This window comes from Anser cygnoides, chromosome 12 (genome assembly GCF_040182565.1).
Source record: "Anser cygnoides isolate HZ-2024a breed goose chromosome 12, Taihu_goose_T2T_genome, whole genome shotgun sequence".
NCBI classification, from domain to species: Eukaryota; Metazoa; Chordata; class Aves; order Anseriformes; family Anatidae; genus Anser; species Anser cygnoides.
The window spans coordinates 20,333,004-20,356,516 of record NC_089884.1 but is presented as its reverse complement, the minus strand read 5'-3'; the positions used below and the strand labels follow the sequence as shown (position 1 = coordinate 20,356,516).

At 38.6% G+C, this 23,513-nt stretch overlaps 1 protein-coding gene across 4 annotated transcripts in view; it reads left to right on the top strand.

Annotated features, from left to right (window-relative positions):
* Window positions 1–22,616, top strand: part of LOC106039600 (uncharacterized protein F13E9.13, mitochondrial-like) — a 43,283-nt gene extending 20,667 nt beyond the window's left edge. Inside the window, exons 6-8 of one of the 4 annotated variants that reach the window (XR_007166739.2) lie at window positions 3,117–3,212; window positions 4,058–4,174; window positions 22,369–22,616. Coding sequence is in view for 1 of the 4 variants with exons in the window: in XM_048073306.2 (XP_047929263.1) it covers window positions 3,117–3,307 (191 nt within the window). In the remaining 3 variants the exon portion in view is untranslated. Of the gene's footprint in view, window positions 1–3,116; window positions 3,849–4,057; window positions 4,175–9,907; window positions 20,460–22,368 lie in introns of those variants that run through there. The other 3 variants (XR_010834538.1, XR_007166738.2, XM_048073306.2) reach the window with 3 other exon arrangements.
* The last annotated feature ends 897 nt before the right edge of the window (window positions 22,617–23,513 follow it).

Here is a 23,513-nt window from a genome sequence, read left to right as displayed (position 1 = left end):
GGGTTACAGTGGAATATTACCATAAACATAGCATTGTGTATGGTACAGTGATTATTGCATATGAAAAAGCTGTTAAAGAAGAGTAGTCGAGCAAGTTATTGGCACAGTGGTGCTTATTTTTACACTGCTCTTTGCCATTGTTTTCAAGCTAGGAGCATTTGGCCTTTATTTCATGTAACTTGTACATACCATAGTTCAAATGCTTTCATTGTGCTTTGCAACCAAGCACTATTTCATTTGATTTTATTAAAGACATGTCTGCAGACGTACTGTCAGAAGAAAGAGCACAGTGCCCTCTAGTTACAGTTCATTGAAATAGAGAAGCATGCAAGTTCTGTAAAGTTTAGGATCTTGTTACTTTAACATCACAAAATTGTCTCCTTTTCTCTTTTCATCAAAAAATATAATCAGAAGAAGAAAGCTGAAAAAGACTATAAACAAGGTTCTGTGCTTAGAGACATCTTGACAGTGACTGAATGTCACCATGTGGAAGCATCTCACCACTGTTGCTTTATTTTCTTTTGCAAGTTAGAATTTGTATTAATGCAGCCAGTAGACAAATCATCCTCTACTCATCAACTATAGGCCTTGATGTGCTTGACTTAAAAGTAGTATTTGTAGCATACTTAATTAGATAACCCAGTCTCATTATAGACTGGGCACTTCCATTGCTGTTCTTCACATTGACAGTCTGAATAAATCTCCAGTACAGCAGATGCATGTGGACTGCACGTGTCACACACGGATCACAGCAGGAGTTGGATACCTTGCTATTTAGGGAAGCTTTGTGTTTTTTTTATAGTTTCACAGCAGTCTCGTGTTTTGCTGTTTCAGTCTTTGCCTAGTAGGACTAACCTATTGTCATACACCTGTGTGATCATGCTCTGTTTAATTATTTGGCTCTTCATTTTTCCTGCCAATGTGAAATAATTACAAAACAACTACCTGCTAATGTGCCTTATGCATCTGTCATAAAAACCAATATTGACTAGGAACACAGTTCCTCTGGGAATGTAGGAAAGTACAGTTGCACAAATCTGCGGTCAGTTGTAGCACCTTAATTATGCGTTGGTATCTATGTAAAGCAAATAAGATTTCCAAGAGTACATAGGTGCTATATAAATAAAATTCTAATTTTTCTAGAACAGGATTTCAGTAATAATGTTATAAATAACTAAAAATGAATTGTTTTGTTGCTGTAAGCAGGACAACCACAGGAATATAAAATATGCAAAGAAATAACCGTAGTTTTAATCACATATATATGATTCTGCTTTGTTTGAAATTTTCAATAAGGATTGTGTGAAATGTTTTATTCTTTTATGTTAAAAATTTTGTAAGAAGCAGTTATTGTTCCTAGATGGAAAAACGGTAGGACATGAGACCTAAAAAGAAATTCAAGAGCATTTTAATTGATCCCTTTTCTTTGGTGAAGTAGCAAGGTGATACACAATTATTCTTTCCTGAAGCATCTTTAATAACTTAGGCTTCTGCTGAAATTTTATTTAAAACAAAAAGTCTGCTTCAAAACACTGTTTACTTACATATATGTTTTTCCTAGTTTTCTCAAGCTCTAATCATCTTGCATCAGTATATTGTCACCAATTAAAGCAATTTATATGTTCTTAAAGGTCAGAACTAATGCTTCACAACATTCCTCTACATAAGGGAAGAAGTCTTGAGAGTGACTCTTAGGATGGTCAGTTCAAAATGAAGGGATGAAAAGGATGCTTAGTAACTCTAGAACGAGGGCTTTTCTAGTTTTCCCAGCTAGTACTGGCTTGTGTTCTACAGAAAGTACCCTAATAACCTTTTGTGTCCATGGAGAACCTTTCCATGGTCAAAACAGTAGCACATACTGTATGCAGAAAAATTGTCTTTTTTGTTCCATTGATATTTATAGAAAGAGAAGAAGTAGAAGAAGTCTTTATCAGTGCTGTCTTTTGAGTTTTAGGAAACTAGCTGAAGCTATCAATGCAGCCTATAACCACTGCTTGCTTTACTGTTTTTGTGTCCCTGAAACTTGCCATGAAGCAGAGAGCATGTTCTTTTTCAGTTCCCTGTGAGTAAGGCCCTTTTTGTTTCTTCGGTGAAGATCTTCTGCTAGTTGTCAACATAAATTCAGCAGAGACCTGGCAGAAATACACACCAGTCCAACTACCATTATGGTGATTTAAACTGATGACTGAAGAATTGTAATGAGCGCAGCTCTGCTGAATAGTTCTGCCACTTTAATGATCTCACCAGACTTGCAAAAAAGAGTGTGAGCTGATATAATAAATGGAAGCAAGAATTTCGTCTTATTCTTGTGTCTATATACTGATTACTTCATAGAAAGATTGAGAAGAGGTGGTCACTCACTTCATTTAAGGTGAGGGAAATTGAAAACGCAGTTAAAAATCCCCATAGCACAAGATAAACCCCATGGTCACTCCAGCAGCAGTAAATCCTTTCTCAAGACAACGGAGCTGGTTTGTTTGGAATCTATACTAGGTGCTACTGCAACACAGTAGAAAATGATAGCTATTTTCTGCATGTGGTACCCCAACCACAGCAGAGCCACTTAAGCAAAATGGTAAACAGTCACATTAAGTAGATGGGTCAGGTCTTGCTGTGCAAAAGCTTCCTGAATCCAGCATCTCTTCTTACCAGGGACGTGGAATAGAAATGAGTTTATAAAGGAATATAGTAAAATGCAGTGCACTCCCTGCCCATCATTTTCACTTAATCTTGCTTGAATCTTTTTCCCTGAGGGCGAAAAAAAAAAGGGCTACAGTTATGGGTACCAAGACTCAACTTTCATCTCTCTTGTAGCACCGAAACCATCGTCTAATATGCAGTCAGGAATATTATTCTGCAGTGTTTCATACAATAACAGAATGCAAAATTAAATGAAAGTGAGATTTTCTTAATAGTCGTTGAGAGCTAAAGGTGTTTTCTCTAAATCAGTTGTATCATTCTATTATAGAACTAAGAAATACTACGCTTATGAGTTTCTTGATACACAGTTTTTCAAAAACAAAGGTAAGTTGGAGCGTGTAGTCTTTAGAGAATTTTGAAGATGGGACAGAGTCAGAGGATTTAACCCTATTTTATTTTATTTTTTTTTACTTCAGAGGTTCAACATGCTGTGAAGATTCCTGTGCTGATTGGGTCTGGAGTGACTATGGAGAATGTCAAGAATTACGTGGATGCAAATGCTCTAATAATTGGTTCGTATTTCAAGAAAGAAGGTTATTGGGCAAACGGTGTTGATCCTGACCGAGTAAAGAAATTTATGGATCACATAAGTAAACTGAGAGAATGAGTTTGTCAAACAGTATTCTTTTTGTGTGTATACAAATGCAGTATGATATATCACACAGAATTAAAGCACAAATGTGCACTTGAGTGGCTAATAACTTTAAATTAAAATGCACATCATCTCCATGACTAACTGGGGAATGTGGTGACACTTTACAATGAACTGGTGCTATGATGTTTGTTACTAGGCAGCAGAATTCTGTAGCACTCAAAGCCATTGCCAAGACAAAACCAGCTCTCCAAAGGCTTTTGTAATATATTCTCTCCTATATGCAAAGTGCTTACAGAGTTTAAGAAATTGTAGTAAATACTGGTTGCAGGATGAGCTGAGTTTTGCTTTGCATGTGAGTACAATAGGACATACTAAGTTTACAGCTACCAGTATTGTAAATTGGACAAGTTAATTAGCATTTCAGTTTCCCCATCTGTAAAATGATGATAATAGTACCTACATCACAGGGGGGTTGTAAGGCATAATAAATGGATGAATGTACAGCACTTTCATCTCCTTAAATGAAGGGCTCTATTAAAGTTCAAGATCATTATTTTTTCATTAGAATTGCGCATTTATTACAAAAATGTAATAATTGTATACCATACAAAAATTTAAGATAATTGGGAAATTGATTTACTTACAATACTTATTGGAGAATAAATGTAAATATTTAATTACATTTTAAGTAGAGCTGGAATTCAGTCAAAATGTTTTTGCAAAAATTGGAAACTTTATTAAAGGCTTATTGTTATTTTCCAGCAAGTTGCTACAGCTTTGTACCTCTTCAGACTATTATTAGTGATGTTTAAAACTGCCAGGTTCCTTCCAATACACAAGTTATAGTTGTGATGGAATCCTTTCTACCAAAACTGACAGGTAAACATGGATTTTCATTTTTTTCTGTAAAATGTAGAGGAAAAATGTGATGGTCTGTCTATATTGTTAAAGATACCCCTTAAATTTGATCTTCTAGCTCTAAGGAATACAAAACAAAGAAAAAACAGAACAGAAACACAGCAATGAATATCTGTTGTGTCATGGCTGTATAAAATGTGGGCATATGTTTTCATTCCTTGGGATTGCGAGCTAAGTTTACCCTCTGGGATCTCTCTCTTGACATGTATGCATCAGGCTTCTGCTGATGCTAATGAAAGTTATATTGTACATATCAAAGCGAGCATACAAACATATTTTTTCTGTCAGCTGGCAGAGTGCCCATGCTTCTCTGAACAAAAGATACATCCTCCTTCCAAAGTCAAAAGAGATTTTTTCAAGAAATTTAGCTTCATTAACAGAATGGTGGTTCTAAAACATCACAGCATGAGATCAAGTCTTCTCTTCAGGTTCCTTTTTTCTGGACTAGTCTGTCTCCCACATGACTCCCATTAAAAGCAGACACATAACTTTAGTGCGTTGACCTCCTAGAGAAGGGGTTGTTTAGACCCTATAACAACCTTGGCATTCTTCTGCTTATATCCCTTTTCCTTCTAAGTATGCTGACAAAGTTTCAATCCATAAAAATCCTTTCAGGTGTCTCTTTATTTTGGGCAGCACTACTTTTTCTGAGTCCACATTTATACATGTGATTTAATGTTCTGAGTATTTGGACTTTCATCAAAAACAGTGGTTCCATCCCAAACAACATCCAGAAAGTAGGAGCATTCATGGATTTATTTAAATAAATATATTTTTCCCCTACACACTCATTCACCATTAGTATATTTTGATGTATTTATCAAGTAAACCATTGATCTGGTTTAATGTATAAGTTCTTAGCATAACTAATCAATTCCATCTTATGACCTCTATATTATGAAAAATGCCACATTTAAAAAAAAAAAAAGATTTAGATATTAGTAATTTCAGTGTGCTTAAATTGGCACATTTTTCACTTTTGTGTATTTAGGACTGTTGTCAGGCCTTTCACAGGTTTCGTCATTGCATAGAAGACTTAGTGATGGTTGTACCAACAAATATTTTCTAATACAGTCACCAACTTCATTTTCACTAAACCTGTAAGCTAGAAAGGCTGATGTGTATGCAATGAACATTTGCCAGTGCTCTCATGCCGTAAGCAAACACTGTCAAGTAGTCAGTTGAAAACTACAACCAATATACTAATAAGCATCATTCTGTGATGATAATTATATTTAAGAAACTGAATGAGTTGCCAAAATCACATTCATCTCTTTATGAAAATATAATGTGTTACCAGAATGCTTCTTGACTTAGCTTCTACTCATTCACATCCTAAAACTGCAGTGACTGGGACTCTGAGGGGCTTTCAGCTGAATAAAAAGAGTGATAAGTGAGAACTACTTCATTTAGACCTTGCTTATAGTACTGAAGTAATGTCATACACAGTCTTTGTATGACAAAACCTTAATGAGTTGGTGTAATACCTCAAAACATGCAATGAATACTGTAGACAGCACTTTCAGTATTTTATTTAACACCACTGTGTAACACTTAACAGAAGGAACAGGCTGTAATTTGGACCTGTATTATTACATAAACTGTAATTGAATTACATAAACTGTAAGTGAAGAATTTAGGGACCAGAAGCAAAGGAAAGCTGATTTTAAAGCCTGGAAATGTGATTGATCACCAGCTCTCTATCATTCTTTGTGCTGAAAGTATTTGTCTAGCAGCATTAAGCATCTGCTTGCCTGTTTCACACAGATGCTGTAAATAGAATTTGACCTTTTGTTCAGAAAGTGTTTGAATATTTAATGTAAAAAATATTAAGTTATCAGAAAGGCTGTCTCTTTTGGGAAGAGTGTTCAATTTTTATACAGCCCAAGTTCTTGACATACTTTGGAGCATGAATAACTTTAGAGCAGAACAAAGGAGGCAGTGCTAATGTGTAGTAACTCCAGAAGTAAATAACAGCTGTTCAAGAAGACTTCTATTAAATATGTATTAATTAATTTGAAGTGCATCACTTAAATATGTGAAGAGATTATCTTGTGTTAATTTACATTAAAACACACAGCACTTGTTAGCCTCATTACAGTATCCTAAGTGTATCCGAAGCTAACACCTCATCCTACATTGAACATTTTGTTGGGTGTTGATTGCTTTCGATTTGCCCTTTTAAAATGTCAGGTAGTGGCCTCCCTTTCTTGTTAGATTTCTTCTTTCTCACACATTTTGCTCTTGCCTAGTTACTACACTTACTTGTGTCCATTATGTGCTGAGCAGGAAAGAACAGATCGTGAAAATGTAACAGCAGTTACCCACAGCTCAGTTCCCTTACATGCCCACCCAAACTTCATGCATGGTTCTCACTGTTGACTTATGAACTAGCATTACTTTTTTTAGTGTTATTAGTCACTAATGGACCTAATAAGATAAATGTTGTGGGTTTTTTTTCCAACCTACTTCAGTGCTGAAAATATTTAGGCTTGTAAGATTTACAGATAATGTCTAGAGTTTTTCTTCCCTGTGTCTTCTAGGCATCTGGTCCAGCTGCTGAGCTGTTCTTTGTGTTACTAGCATGTCATCTAATTCTTTTGACTCCCTGGTTACAAGTTGGAGTTCTTGTTTTTAATTTTAAGTTCGTGTTTCCTGCACCTATTCCAGCAAAATTCTCACTGACAGAAAACCAAAGAATGTAAAGGACTTGCAAGCTGAATGGGGAAGGAAACTAAAATTTTTGGCTGTAGCAAAATCTTGAAGTCCATGACAAATTGCTATAGTGCACAATTCTCTTGAGAGAAGTGAATGGGGATGTTTATTCCTCTTGACTATAGTTTCAGGTTGTTTGCAGCCTCTTCAGTTAAGACTTTATGAGTTTGCACCTGGGATATGTTTCCAAGATCATCTCTGCTGCTATGTGTGCTTAGGGAGACATGTTTTGCTAAATGAAAGCTGAAGTTTTCCAGGATAATTATGGCAATAAGGGATGATATCTGTAGTGAAATCTGGGCTTGGAATTCATGGCTCTTTGGTTTAGGAGCATATTTAGAGATGGTATATATGTCTTCAAAAATAAGCCACTGAAGGTTTGCATTACAAAAGCTTCACTTACTTTCAGCACCTTTGCCCTAACATCCAGGCACTGTTTACTATGCTGAAGCAATTTCTGCTCTATAAACTAGAGACAGGAAGAATTGGTTTTAGCTTGTGTGATGTTATAAGCGTGACATCCCAGAGCTGGCATTGCATGTGTCGTAAAGACAAAGGACTGGTACTTAGATGTTGAGTTTAGAAACAGAACTGCCTCTCTTGGTTTTGTTTGTTTTGCTTTTGTTTGTTTTCTTATGCATTTGCAATGCTAATCTGTGAAGCCTAAATGATAAAATGTTCAGAAAGGGTGAAGAACTGGGCTGAGATATTCTTTTTGTTGCCTAATATGCCATGGTGTATAGTAGAATTGAACTTCCCTCCCACTCCATTTTATGGTCTCTGCTGCAGAAATACTGTCAGAATTTAAGATCCTTCTGAGAGATACTGAGCTGGGTTTCCTCCATAGAGATGTCAGGGAAAGTTACCCAATTAGTTCCTTGTTTTTATAACAACCAGTGCTTGTACTGGGGCTTCTTTTAAAAAAAAAAAAAAAAAAAAAAAAAAAAGCGTTGAGGTATCATGGGACTTTGCTCCATTTGTTTCCATTCTTAACCATTGTTTGACTGCTGGTGACAACTGTTATGTGATCCTTTGAACACTTGTTCACGTTCAGAGAACTGTTGTACACCTGCAGTGAAAAGAGAAAATGGAGGCAGCAGGTAAAATGAAAGTAAGGCTAAAAGGTTTCTGATGAAATGCTGAGACTAATACATGCATTTTTTTTTTTTTTACCCCCCATGCTTTTTTTTTTTTTTTACCTCCATTTAAAAATGCATAGATAATTTGGGGAGGATGGTGGACACACAGACACTTCTGCAATACAAACAGGGAAGTCCTTCATATGAGGCAAAAGGTTTGCGATTCACAACATTGTTTCTTTCCATATAGTTTGAAGCTTCAGAAGTAGTAAAGGTAAGGAGGGCCTGGAGTGTTGCTTGTTAAACACTTCAGGGTGTGAAAAGGTGTGAGGTTAATTTTCTTGATTAAAAATCTATTGATTTTATTAACAGATGGGTTTCTTTCGAGATGTCACAAAGTGATTTCACTGATTTGGGCTGAAACTGCTACTCACTTTCTGCATTTTAACTTCCTTCTTTCCTGTCACTGTCAAGTTTTCACTGTTTCACAAGGTAAATTGAGTGTCAGACAGCAAGCCTTATGTTTCACGACTTCTTTTTCCAGTGGACATCACTCTCTGAAATGAATGGGAGAGAGATGCTGCTTGATTGAGTGCAATGCTGATTTCCTCGGTGTTCCTCTGCTATTAAATTCATTCTGTTGTAGCTATTTAATTGTTTTCAAAAACATCTTTCCTGGTAGCAGCAGAATGATGAACAGATGAAAATTTCAAGAAAAAGAGGTGACAAGAGGGTACACAACCCATTTTCTTTAAAAGAAGCACAGGTTAGAATTAGTACCAGGTTAAGCAGAAGCAGTTCATATTTTGCCTGTTAGCCATAGTTCTTGAATCCTTCTCCATTGATTCATCTCTCTTTGATTTCCCTTCTGAATATTAAAATGCATGTGCAACTTGTTTTGTCCTGCTGCCTTTGCAAAGGAAGATGGAATATCTAATGTAGGGGGTAGGAGCTGATGAACCTACTGGTATTTAGGACCTTTTTATTGCTTTGCAAACAGCATTAAGTGTAAAAGTGTAAGTTCAGTGTAAAAGAAACTTTAAATATCTAAATTTGCCAAATTGGACATGAAATTAAGTGTTCAAGATGGTAGTTAGACTTGGAATTGTTTGACTTTGTGATGCAGCTAGCGTATTGGCTGTGCCATGTCTTACTGCTATCAGAATGAGGTCACAAAACAGAGGAGATTAAAAACATGTTTCATACAAATGTAGGAGGAATCCCAAATTCAACAGTAAACAAGTACAAAAAGGAAGGCAGTACATTAAGGGCAAGAAAAGATGCTTAAGTTTCCTGCAGTTCCTGCCTCATTGTTTATTCCAGCTTCCTGCTTTTTCATTTTGCTTCTCAAGCCTTTCTTGTGCATATACATAGATTATAGTATACAGAAGACTAAGAATAAGCTGAAGGCAGAAACTGACTTAATGAAGACATTCTTGTGATAGAGAAAAGATTCTGTTGTCCACAGATGCGCAAAGAAAAATAGAAAAGCAGCTGCCTTAGAAATGGAGTAGCGATGAGTGCTACGTCATGATGCTTTAGTCAAAATCTGAACTGTTGAATGTCTTTACATGAGAGGATCTGTACTTTTGTACAGGCACATAACCAAGAGGAGAAACAATAAGCTTTGCTGGAAAAATACTGATGGTCTCATGTCTTAGATACTGTCCTGAATAGCGTTGAATTTTTGTTCAACTTTCAGCTGGAGAATAAGGATAAAAGGGAATAGCTTTCAACTGTTCTGTTATGAATGACAATATTAATAATCAATTTCTTGTCAAAAGCATTGATTTCCTCAAGACCAAGCTTTAGAGGTAAAGTAATGCTCTGGCATCTTCCAGAGAAAAATTCCAAAGGGCACAAAGGCCCTATCTCACTAGTTTCCTTCTCTCCTCTGTAGGTAGCTTATGTTTTCTCAAAGCCTTTGGGCAGTCAGCAGAAAGGTGATGAAAGAAGCTTATGTGGCTATTGTTTGACAGGTGAGATGAAGTGGAGGTGAGATACAGCAATCAAGAGGAGGTTTTCTGGGTCTCCTGGCCTGCAGAATTAAAAAGTAAAACAAAAAGTAACCAACTAAACAAAAAAACAGGTCTGTAGTTTGTCAGTAATGAGTTAGCACCCGCACCACAGCCGTGAGGTGGTGAGTACTGGAGTTTTGATGAATTGAGATGGCTTATTTTACTCTGCAATAGGCCCCCATGCAATTTTGCTTTTCTGTGAAAATTGTCAACTGAAACATTAATGAGAGCAAGTGCAGCTGGTGGCATTTGGGCTGTGAAAAATTGGTTTGTAATACTTTACTAATAGTAATTTGGGATCTTAAATAATCTTGACTAATATTTCAGTTGAGTTCTGAAAACCTTCAAGTTTCTGGAAATAAGGGTTGTTTTGTTTTGTTTTTAATACAGTCTTGGTCAGAGGATTCCTCTGAAGCACTAGCCATGGCTGCAGCGACATACGTGGTGAAATAGATCAGTGGTCCAATCTGCTGTGACAACTCCTATGTAACTAAAAATAGGAAAAATAGAAGAGAAAATTTGTAGGGCTGGTAGTGGCTTGTATTTTTCAATAATTTATCAAGATTCGAGAGCACAGATTTCCTTTGGGAAATATTAGTTCTTAGGTTTACAAAGTGCCTCAGTTGTAAATACCCATAAAAATGACAATTTGGTAGGTCGTATTTATTCTTAAGCGGGTCAAAGGACATTAGCGTATTCCTCCTATATAAATCTGTCAAGTACAGAATTTCTTTATGCTCCCAAATCACAAAAGCGCCTCTTACAGTCAAGGAGAAAATGTCACATTATTGCCAATCAAGGACAACAAGCAAGCATATCGATCTCTACCCAATAACTTTTGCCCTGCTCGCTAAGTTTTTATTACTGTAACTGGACATATCAAGGGACCGGATTTAATCTATACATATAGTGCTGATTTATTACAGGAGGAGAAATACAGTCTGGCCTTACTCCTCGCTCAATATTTTAACAGTTATTTTGTCCCTTGCACGGAAGCTTGCTATGACTTTTCCTACAGACAAGGTGCATAACTTTCAGAGATCCCTGGATGTGCACAAATCTTCAGCTTCCATAGGTATGTCAAATGTTACATGTGCATATGCATTCTGCATGTGGTGGTCTTAGTCTTGAGTCTTGATTTTAAGAGTTTGTATATGTGGAAGTCTGTAGCGCGGTTGTTGTTTGGTTTGTAGAGGCATAAATCAGAATTTTTCTGGGGAGAGGAGAGATGAGATCAGAGAGCACACAGACATAAAGGCCTGAGCCAGGTCTCGAGGTGTGCTGGCTCTCATTTCGTTATGTGGGACTGTGTATGTAAAGCCTTATATAAAGGGGCTGTTTACCAGCCACAGGTACTGGAATGTAGCAGCATGCTAGCATTGTCCTTCTTGGTTCTTCTGTTAGTGAAGCTTCATGGTTTTTTGTCACTTTTTATTGGTAACTGCAGAGGATTTGGCCTATTCCACCCACAAAGCATCTTTGAACTCTATGAAAAGTGAAAGACAGAAAAACACACAAAAAATAAAACACACAACTGAAGGGAAAGATCTTCACCACAGAATTATGGAACAGTTGAGGTTGGAAGGAGCATCATTTAGTCCAACCTGACTCAAAGTAGAGTCAACTTGAACAGAGTACTCAGGATCTTCTCGCAACAAGTTTTGAATATCTGCAAGGAAGGAGACTCCACCACCTCTCTGGACAACCTGTTGCAGTGCTTCAGTCTTCTAGGATAAGCTTCTGAGTTAGAAACAGGCTATGTAAGTCAGCAGAAGCAGTTATCTGCTCATTTTGTTATGATAAATATATGAAGTCAGTATTCTCAAGAGCAGCCAGCTCTCCTCTGTTGTTGTATGGCTATGCAGTTCTGCTGCTTTTTTCTTTTTTTTTAATATCTGGGCGAAAGGCATGAGTTTTGGTTGCTCTTTGGCTTCTTAAGAAGGCAACCCCTCTGTGGAATAAATGGGTGCAGAAGTAGCTGATGGATTTCTCACTCATGCTCACAATAATGTGTAGAGAGCTAGAAAGGTGATACCCCACTTTATTTCTCAATGGAGCAAGTAGAGGGACTTGTGCTGAGTTTCCCCAGACATGTCCTTCCCCCACCAGAAATTTTGTCAAGAGGTTATATTCAAGGATTGTGTATGTTAGTCAAGATTTCCAGCTGTTTAGTAATCCCAGATTTTCCTCGTCATGGGAGCAGATCCTTTCTACAGTACATGTATCACAAATCTGAAATTGGAAATGCCCACTGCACTGCACATGGTGTGCACACTCACAGTAAATGGGATGTGGTCAGGGTTTCTGTGCATGTGCTCTTCACAAGCACAACAAATTGGATGTGTCCTGGATATTTTGGATTTACTGTGCATGTTCAAACCATCTGTGCAACACATGTACCACAGGTCTGACGATGCTTTATGGGTTGGACACGATGCCTACACTACGCAGCTCCTGGTGGTACATTTCAGGATAGGAAATTTAGACCGGGATAATGGAGCACACAGAAATAGTGCCTTTCACTGGGACCCTCTAGGAAGAATGCTGCCATTAGAAGAAGCTGATTTTTGGTTCTTCCATCTCTTGACTTGAGAGGTAACTGTACAGTAAGTCTTATCCTGTTTTCCACGTGCTTTGCTACTGCACAAGTTTTGAAAGGATCTCAGAAGGCGGTGGTTTTTGATTTGGGGGGAAGGGATTGTCTAGGCTGGAACGTATTCTGTTCACTTTTGTGAATTTAAGCCAGAAGAGGGGGGGAGAGTGAGCAAGCTGGTAGTAAAGAGACAGGGAAATATGACCCAGGGTGCCTGTTATCCATTTCCAGGGTCAGATGGAAACGTAGACCTTTGCCAGCCTTCTTCAAATCATCTTGCAGAATCAGGTCCAGAACTGAGAAAGTTACAGGTGGTCCCATGAAATTCTCACCTTTCCAGCTAAGTACAGAAAGCTGTACTTGCTAGATCAGTGATGAATCACGACTTCCTTCCCTCCAAAGAGCCTTGGGCTTTTTCTCCCCTCCAAACATTTAACTTACTTGCAGGGCTGACAGAAAAGCAGTAGATTTTTTTTTTCAAATATCCATTTGCCTTCCCATTTATCTGCTTTGATCTAAAATATAGAACCTGATGGATGCCCTAGGTAAATCAAACATTTTCTGTCTGCCAAAACGGTTTTGCAAATGCTTATTTCATGCCATTACCATTTTTCTGTTTCTAGTAGTAAATCAAAAAGTATCACCCATTCATCCACTTTAAAAGTAATGCCTTTCCTTTGCATAATTACACATACCCAGTGGAGATCTGTATGCACAGTAAATCTATTCCTTTAAAAGGTTTCGCCTTAAGTACCACAGTGACATAAATTGGTGTAGAGCAAATTTATTTATTTAATAGGTTTATTCTTTTAACTGATCTGGTAACTGTTATACTTCCATTGTTTGATTTGGGTGGGGAGGGCTTTTATTAACGTATAAGATTTAATTCTGCAGCAGATGTTTATGTAATAAGGTCTTACTCGTTACAGGACTTGTAGTAATTGATCTGTATGTGTAATTTCTTCTCATTACAAGTTTGTTCTTAACTGGTGTTCAGGGGGTCTTCACTGTATCTCCAGTAAATCCTTGAGAATTAAATAGTTTAACGAATGTAATGAGCAAACCTGAAAGAAGTACAAATAGGGAATTGTATGTATTTGGACATTACCTCACCAAATGTGCAAATAACATAAATTTGGTATTAAAAGTGAGAAACTGCCATAAACAAATGTATTCTGGTAACAAGCACCCCAGACAGTATTTTGGCAAAGTAAAAATTTAAAAAATGGATCTCTTCATCATTCTCATGTAAACTTGTTCATTTTTATCAGTCATGCTTGTAGCTCTCAGGGGTGTAAAACCTAAAGCAGACAAGCCCAGCTGGTGGGAGCCTGAGAGTAAAATGATGATTTTTTTTTTAGCAGATCCAAGTTGATTTTTAGGCTTAATAGAATTATCTTTGATTTCCCTGTGGGTGAAATTGTAGGAAGTATATTTAAATAAATAAATAAAATAGGGCACTTTATCAGAACAACGAAGGTAGCAAAACACCAGAACCTAATTGTAGCTGAGCACATAAACATATCCTGAGTGCATTTGAAATTGTGGTTACAGTGCACTCCTGCAAATATTTACATAGACGTTCAATTTAATGCACACAGAAGTCTTGAGACATGCACTGAGTCTAAGAATATACAAGATTGTAGGTTAGGTTGTGACATGAGTTAAGTCATGGAGAACTGAACAAAACTTCTAGTGTAACTATTTTTCTGTGGATGTATTTTCGGTGGCACTGGATGTGAAAGCGAAACTTAAGTTGGCTGCATTTCTTTAGGCTATGCATTAAAAACATGCAAAACATTCTGGGGAGAGGATGGTTCACAGTAAAGTTTCAAGTCTTGAATATCAATTAGTTAATGAGGGTAATTTTATGAATATAATCAAAATATTCAACCCTATGATTTTTCACTATTCATTTCAAAATCTTATCGCTTCACAACAGTATTGGAAAGAGTAACAAATGCTGGGAAGGAAGGTGGTGGCGCGGGGAAGCAGGGGAAATACCCCATGCGAACATTAAGGAGCAGATTCAGTAGTGGTGTGTTGACTTTGGCTGTTTTACATATACTGAATGTCAGCCTGATTCTTGTTTTAGACCAATTCTAGCCATTGCATTTCATGCCTAATACTGATGTGTTACGGTAAATCACAGGTTCTCTTTAGTGTTTAGGTGTACGCATAAATACGCATGCAGCCTAGCCCAGCTGTTTCAGCTAACCTGAGCAACATATTTCCAGAGAGATGCATACCCCGAGTAGGAAGAAAAAACACTTTTAGCTAGTTTATAGTTGTTCCTGATAATTTTAACAGCAGGATCGTGTGATCTGTTTGCTTGTGATAGGAGAGACTTAGTAAGTGACAAAGATGCCTCTTTGAATCCTGTGTCCAAGGATGCGGTCAGGGGAGCTGCTAACTGGGAGCACTGGGGGCTGCAGCCTCCCCTGATGGAAACAGCCGCCCTCAGTTACGGGGCTGGGAGCCAGAGGAGCCACCTTAAAGGGTGAGAGTACCTCAGCTCCCAGATTGGCTCAATCTTTGTCTTCCCATGCTGTTGCATCGATGCTAATCAATGTTAATTATGGTAGTGGGGCTTGTGATGTACTCATTATAAGAGCCATCCTATTTTTCTGTGCTTGTATAGTCTGTAACACAATAGAGCCCTGATTGGGGTTCCCTAGATGCTACAAATAGTAATACAAATAGCTGTTATGAATACGTGGTTCATGGTGCAATACTACCAAACCCAGTTCCTGCAGCCTACTGAAGCATCGCTTGGTGTTTCTGTCCACGTTACCCCGTATGCCATAGTGAGTGGTGTGTCTTGATAGTTGGGACATCAGCGCAGTAAGTCATTTGAGCTTTTGTGTGTGTTTAAGTAGATGCTTGTTTTTAAGCTTGCACTTGTATTTGTGGTTGTTGGTGTAAATATACTTGAAGTTAAGCCTGTGCTTTAAAACTTGTCTGACTCAGGATCCTTATTCCACTGGGTTCCCATCGCGCTACTGCTCTGTTGACGGTGCCAAAAGTTGACAGCCACTGCGGGGTGGCGTGCCAGGACATTTGCTTCTTTCCCAAGTCGGAGGTTAGGTACAAGAGCTGGGAGATGCCTCCTGCCGAGAGCTGAGCTAGTTGCATGCAGGTTGTAGCATGGGTGCCCACCTCCTGCTGGGCCCAGAGCAGGTGGAAGCCAGGAGCCGGGAGCTGGTACTTCCCTTTCTCGAGGGCCTGCGGTTGCCTTCCCGGTCGCTGTTGCTCCATGCTGGGCACCCCAGTACCAAGCTGCTCTCTGACAGGCACAGACCCTGTGATGGATTTGGTTTAGTTGGGCTGTTGGCCTCGCTGAGAATTTCAGAGCTATTGTTTATATGCATTAGTTGGTTTAAATAATTACTATTCAGCCCTTGAGTCTGCAGCCCCAGGTTTTACCCTCTTTAATTCCAGTGACTGAAACAGACTCATAAATCTTTATCAAAGAAAGTTTTCCTCAAAGAGACCCTTATTGCTTGTTACTTTAAAAAAAAAAAAAATGTATACTGGTTCTACTCCCATTTTTTTTCACTTCCCGCTGGATGGCATGCCTGGTTCATAGTTACCTGTGTGTGGTTTAGGTGTTTTAATTGTCTAACTCTCATTAGTTGTCTGTTGTGTACAGCAGTGTGCTTACCAAGCTTGTGTAACAAAAATGTTTTAAATTGTTAATGTCTGTTACCTCTCTTGAGTGTCTATGTTGTTTTTAAAAGGAATTTGAGTCAGTGTTGAGTTGTTTCTGTGTTTGTAATTAACTTAAAATATTTAGTATAGAAGCTAGATTCTTCCCTGTTAACAACTGTGCTTTACTGAAATTTCATGATCTACAGCACACCCTAGTGATATCTGGAAATCACGAAGTTAGATCCAGTCAATTTCACTTGCTCTGTGGTGATACAAAACTTTGGAGTCCACTAAGCCAAGTCCACAGAAGTAAATGCCTCCATATCCAAAATGGGAAGAGGTTTAATTCCTTGGCTTATCAACAAAAAGTAGCCTGAGAAATTGAGACTATGGTATATTCTTCTGTGGAAAAAACATCTGTATAATGAGTTCCTCTGGATTTCAATCTGGAGTGTTGGACGCATTTTTACAGCAGACCACGGGGAAAAGCAGATAGTTGTCTGAGAAGAGAGAACACTTGTTGGGGGGTTTCTCTGAGACTGGAGAGAGCATGGAAGGAGCAATCGGATGTGAATACAAACAGCATGGAGGAAACCTGCAGGCAGTCTTTGTAGGTCAGAAGTCCAAATGATCTTTTAGTATCTTATAACCAGAACATTACAAATTATGCTAGATATTCAGTTGCTCCTTTTGCAGAAGGTTAGGTCACTTGTTTTTTTCAGGTGAACTCTATCTAGTTTTCAGTGAACTCTATCTAGTTTTCAGTGGCTAACAGGCCCCATGTAATCCTGCAGAGGAATGTCCACCTACTCAACTTTTAAGGTGATCTTGCACTCAGCTTCTCCTGGATTAGGATCTGTATTTCACTAATTTGATTTCTTCTTAACTGAATGCACAGAATGCTAAGGGTTCTGAATTGGCAGCTTGTTAACCCTCTGATAGCATGAGAAGAGAAAGCAGGGTTGAGAAGGACTCTAAGTGATGTTTATTTAAATAGCCAAGAAGGAAAGCAAATATTTATCGGAGGTGAAATCAAATTGATAATGTATGGATAACACTGAATGTCAGTGAAAACAGTAAGAGTATCAGAGAAAAGAGTATAGGTTTTTAAGTTAATGGTTGTTGAAGTTAAACCACATGAATTCTCAAAGGGAAGCAGAATTCATCAGAGACAAGAGTTAACAGTACTGTAACCTCCCAATGTGTGAAAGCTGGAGAGCATCCATTGCAGATGCTGTCAAGCACTCCAGGAGGCTCGTGCCCAGTCCACTACACCTGTAGAATGGTTACCTCTGTGTGCCTAAGCTCCAAACAGCTAAGCTATCTCAGGAAAAGCAGCAGGTTTGGCCAGGGAGCATTGCATGCCAGCGAATGAGCAGCCCTAAGGCTGTTCTGATTTTCACGAGGGGTCATGAAACCCTGACAAATGCAACGTACCACATCCCGGTACCCTTGACCAGCTTGCAGCTGCAGCTTGGCTCAACTGAAATATCCGCTCCTGTACCGCTGTTAGATGCACAGAGCACCGATTGCCCGTGGAAGGCATGCACGAAAAATCTGTAGTATTTGGGGGAAAGTTTATTCTGAAAGACCTCTGCGTTTCACTCTTGTCAGGTAATCCAAACAATAAGGGAAATGAGTGTTTTGTTTTATGTAAATAAAAACAAAAAGTTTGCAATAATTTATGGTATTTATTTAAATGACATGCAAATTACTTTGTGAAACTTAGGGGGGAAAGCAGCACAACTGAAACAGCACAATTGTTTCCAAGAATGCCTTGCATTCATTTCAAATCCACATACAATATTTCATTCATGCTTAATTATTTCCCCCATGCTAGTCTAAGCATTACTAGTTCCCTTTGTCTTTTTGCTTTTGCATGCAGTGTGATTAGCAAAACTGCTTGTGCTCTACCAACTTCTGCACATATGGGGTTTAGCCTCATTGTTTGAGGGGTGGAGCAACAAGCAATATGAACACTCATGCTGCCAAATTTGGCACACGTGAGCCCTCCAAAGTATACAGATATCACCCGTTTCATTTAAATCCCTGTCCATATTTTGCATTGCTACCAGAACAGCAACTCCATTGTCTGCGTGTATTATTTGAAGCAGCTTTTCTCCCATTGTTTGTGTACTGTAATCCATGAGGTTTCTGTAGTCATCGTGAGCAGCTTACTTGAAAGAAATCACTTAGCTCTCACAGATCACTCTCTGAACCTGCTGGCAAAGGAACAGGCCATGACTAAAGCATGAGACCTGTGATCCTTCTGAAGAAAATCTCTTCAGTCGAGTTTATAATTTGTTGCTTTCATGGGGCTCTGTTCTCAGGGTTTGGACTCAGTGTTATCTTTTCGTCCCCCATGGATTTTTTTTCTACAAGGCATTATGGGAACGTGAGCTGAAAAAAAAAAAAAAAGAGTAGTGCTAGCTGTGGATGTGTACCCTAACAACATTTTACACACATTTCAAATACTGGCAAAGGGAGACATCTACCGTTTGACAGAAATTAAGGATAGTTGTTTATTCTAATTGCGGCAAAATCTTAGCCGTTTATTCTTCCATGGTATGGAGATTGGCATATCCTGCTGTGAGTCTTTTCAATAGACTTGATAACTTAATGCTTGTCTGTTTAGGGCCGAATAAAAGATCCCCTGGAACTTATCACAGAAAAGGAAGGGGCTGCTCAGTTCTTTCCCTTCCTACCATTCAGTCATCTGCATGGTCAGTGCCCTCTGCGCCAGTGGCACTTGCATCTCAGGGTTGTGTCTATGCACACTGTTGTAGGTAAAGGAATTTGGCACAAGCCCTTTATAAATTTTTGTCCATTAAAGGTCTTGAATGCACATCATTTTACTCCTGAGACATCTATTTATGAGATTTTGAAGACTGGTTCCCAAAATGAGGTCTGCAGAAAGCCAGCAAAGGGCTTCTTCATAGTTTGTAAAGAATGGGTGTACTCCAGTTCTTTTTGTTTTCAAAGTCTAGATCACATTCTAGAACAACTATAAATACAGTATAAATGCTGCTCTGCTTTTCATTTAGCTTAGCTATAGCTCTTTAGACAATCTTGTAGCCACAGAGGCATTATGTGATCCCAAATGGTGACACCCTTGTGACTGCAAGTAAAGGAGAGGTAGCTGAAGAGACAGTATTAAAACATAACATGCTCAACTGTGCCAAGTCTGAAAATTCCATTTTAAGATGTTTGAGTATTTCAAAAGGCTTCTGGAAGCTTTGAATCTGGTCCATCATCGTACAGAGGGATTCAAATTCACCTTTCCATCATGTTGCCTCCAAAAAGTCACGTGAGAAAACAAAATCAGGCAGTGCAATTGGTGTCAGCTGGCCTCTTCTCTTCCCCCTCAGTGAATTTGAGCCCCTCTCCTCTTGCCTGTCACATAGTCAGAATTCACACCCAGGAAGGCTTGAGAGAATTGTTGTGTGTTCCTAGAAGAACGGGAAGCTTTGTCCAACGTCTATGTAGATGTCAGGCTCTCTTTCAGCACCCACGACGTTGGTATAAATTTGGGAGTGAAGTCAGCCATGGACCCTTCACTCTGATGGGACTTATAATCAGTTAAAATTTTACTCTTTGTTTCCCCGAAGTACTGTATATTTATGGCCAGAATTTTATGTAGCCAAACATTTACTATTCTCAGGCTCCACAAGCACTGAGTTACAATATGGATTTCTTAACTACTGAATAGTATCAAGCATGGAAATCTCACTGATGTCATTCCAGACTCCTTCAAATGTCATCCTTCCATCCTTGGTACTAGAATGCTTTATTCTTATCTGCATTTACTGTACACATTTTAGATCTGATTTTGAACTTTGTCTGCCTTTTTTGCCCTTTAGTTAGAGGTTTGGAGAAACCTCAGATATGTACATTCTGTAAAAAAAAAAAAAAAAAAAAAAAGTGGAGAGAAGTGGTGGTAGGAGATTCTGTTCTTTAGTTCCTCCCCGGAAGCCTCACAGATATTTTGTGTAGCTCATTTTTACCAGGATTTTTCTTGCACTTCAGTGTTCAAACATGCTATAACATACGAACATAGAAACTAATTTCAGGACACTGACTTTTACATTCAGATTCACTGTAGCTTTTTCTGAAAACATTACAAAATGGCTACTCTGTGCCAGTAAATGCAATTATTGAATTAGGCTGCTGAGGAGGAAAAAACTAACAAACACAGCATAAACGATTATTATAGTGAGTCTAGAAGAGCAGAAGATAGGTATACTGTTTGCAGTTAAGGAAACATACTTTAATTATCTGTAACAGCTTGCTTGGATAGCACTAGCTAGCGATGTATGCTTTATTCCAAACCACTAGACTATATTTTTGGATCATCCTTCAAGAATGAGATGATAGGAGGTAATTAATAGTGTTTTGTGACCTTCTGCACCGGTAGTCCATCGTTTTGGCATTGAAACTGATTATGCCCAACTTGTCACTTCATCACTTGCAAGTGTGTGCAGAGAGACCAAAGAAGCACCTCTTAGAGCAGCAGTGGAACAATTTAGTTCAGACACACTGTTCTTCACATTCACCCTGTTTCCTACAAGCTGATGAGGCAAACCTCCTTTTCACTTAATGTCACATAAGGTACATTGAAAGGCTGTGAAGAGACAGATGTTCTATAACTTCACTTCATATGCAAAAACCTGTTATATCGTTTATTTGCATTCAATTAGAAGTCAGACCCTGATGAATATCTAACGTAGGAAATGGGGAAAAGATTTGCCATCAAGCATATGCTTTGATTGTAGTGGATCTCTGTAGCCTCCTATTGTGTCTTCCTGTAGTGAATTGGGTAAAATTGTCATTTTTACTATATTATTTACACCTGCATGCACTGAGATGAAGAGTGCTAATAGGTGAAAATTGGAGTTAGGTTACTGATTTTAGAATTTCTTTTTCCTTTTGTCATTACACAGAGCTCTGGAGGAAGCACAATTCCTTTTAAACAGCCATTCTGTAGCTGCAGAATTCCCCTTACAGGAAAAGCCTGGCTCTGTTCAAGTGCTGTAGCATTGCTTTTATTTATTTATTTTCTCTTTCAGTGTAGGTTATGCCTCGTTTTGTGAAGTTCACAATTTCTCGCTAATCCAGAACGTAATATGAAGAAGTTAAAATTCTAAGTGTGTTGTTTTCAAGAAGGGAAGATTCAAATTATAATATGAAGAGAAGTAGCAGACTCCTTTAGAACAGATTCTTGTTCCTGTGACCCTTCAGAGCATGCATATGGTGGTTCTGTATTTATCTAGGGAGAGATACAGGTTGTGTGGAACCCCAGACATTAGACAGAGCTGAGCTGGGAGGAACTGATACAAACCTCTTATGCTTCCAAGCTTGGATATGGTCAGAAACCTGCTTTGTTACGTCTTCTGTCCCCTTTCCTCTCTGTGACCACTCCCATTGCACATTCTAAGGAATGCACAGCATTTCTTCCTTTTTCTTCTTTCCTACATGCTTTGATGAAATAACATTGTGAATTAAGCCATCCTCACCAGTATACAAGTTAATGTGTTGGCACAGAAGGGGAATCTCACTGCATGTTTTTAAGTGCTTTAGAAACTTAGGCACGTCAATCTATATTACTTGCACACGCCTCAAGTTTTGTAGTTTTTTTTTCCTGACACTGTAATAGTGAGAAATTTAGAGATTGCATGGGATAAAAAAGTGCAACTACATGAAACTACAAGTCTGCCACGCACAGTTGCCTAACCCTTGTATTTTCTCAGGGAATCTCTGGCACAGAAGAAAATTTAGAGAACCAGTGTCTTCAACTATTTTTTTTTCCCCCTAACAAGATTATGTGCCTCAATTTACAAATCTGCCATGGTTTCCTGAGAAGGTAATAGGTATTTCAGATAATTGTATCAGGTATTTCAGGACAATTCCTCCAGCACTGAGCCTGCTCCTGATGGACATTTTCTCTAGACCCTGTACAGAGCAGGCAGGAAGCCAGAATGAATCAGTCTGTTGGTAGCAACGGCCAGTCTCCAGCTGAAATCATTCCTGGCCCCTCCTTGGCCTATCTCCGAGTATGTCAAAAGCTGTGAATTAGGGGATTTTTTTCCTGTTTCTTTTTAGGAGTACAGAGTTCCTGGTAACCTGAAGAAGAAAAAGGCACAAAGCATCCTGCTAAAGGAAATTAATTAGTGAGTGGATGCTGATAAAAGACAAAGAGAACCAGTACAGGAATAGAAATGCCATCTACTACTTATAAGAGCCTAGCATACTGTGGAGAATACAGTGAGATCCTCGGCAGGATCCAAGCTGCAGCAGGACCTCCTTGAACTGCTCTTACTCCACCAACTCCTAGAATTTAAAAAGCATACGGATGTTTATCTCAGGTACTAGTTATTTATTCTGTTCAAACGGGCATAAACACATGCTGAAATTACAGTGACAGTTATTCACAATCCTGTAAGAGAGAATACAGCCAGCAGAGTTATCACGTTTCCCAAAGTGCACCTGTGGACCCGAACCCCCGAGGTGGCTAGGAGGTCGGATAGCCACCAGATGGAGCCAGCTGGGCAGTAAACGTGGTCAGGAGAAAATCTCTTCCGGGTCTTACTGCTTCAGTAAGACTAAAACCAGGAGTTTTCTGCATGGTTACTTAGCAAAAACTCACAGAACGCTTGGTGGACCGTGTGGTGTGCTGATTCATGTGTGTAGGTTAATGCTCACCAAAAAAATAGGCACACCATCAGATACTGGCTGGTAACTACATGCAGAATGAAATCTGGATCCAACTGATTACAGCGGCCAACTCCCATTGATTTTAACAGAGTCAAAATTTATTGGAGAGTGTACTGTGATTTACAGTACCTCTTAGAGGATACATTTTGCACAATTATCTCACATTTTCACTATAGCAACTTCTAGCATAGAAAAAATAATGGCATAATATCTGCTGATGTAGTCCTAATAAATTATTAGTGTTTATCCTTAGTTTGAGTTCTGACTTAATAATTCAGTTCAGGATAGACTGATAAAAATTCCCTCCTTCAGTGGTCAGCAGGCTTCATTGTTCTTAATTTTGCTCCTAGGAAAGCTGCTTCCAGCTGGAATTCGGGGGGGGGGGGAACTTCTGCAAACGTATGTGGCATTTTGGTTCTTTGTTCATTTTAGGGATTACATTTGCTCTTTACATCCAAATCATAAAAATCAAGAGCACCAGCAGACCTGTAACATTTTGAGTTGTTAAACAGAGAGTTATTTTATGTGATCAT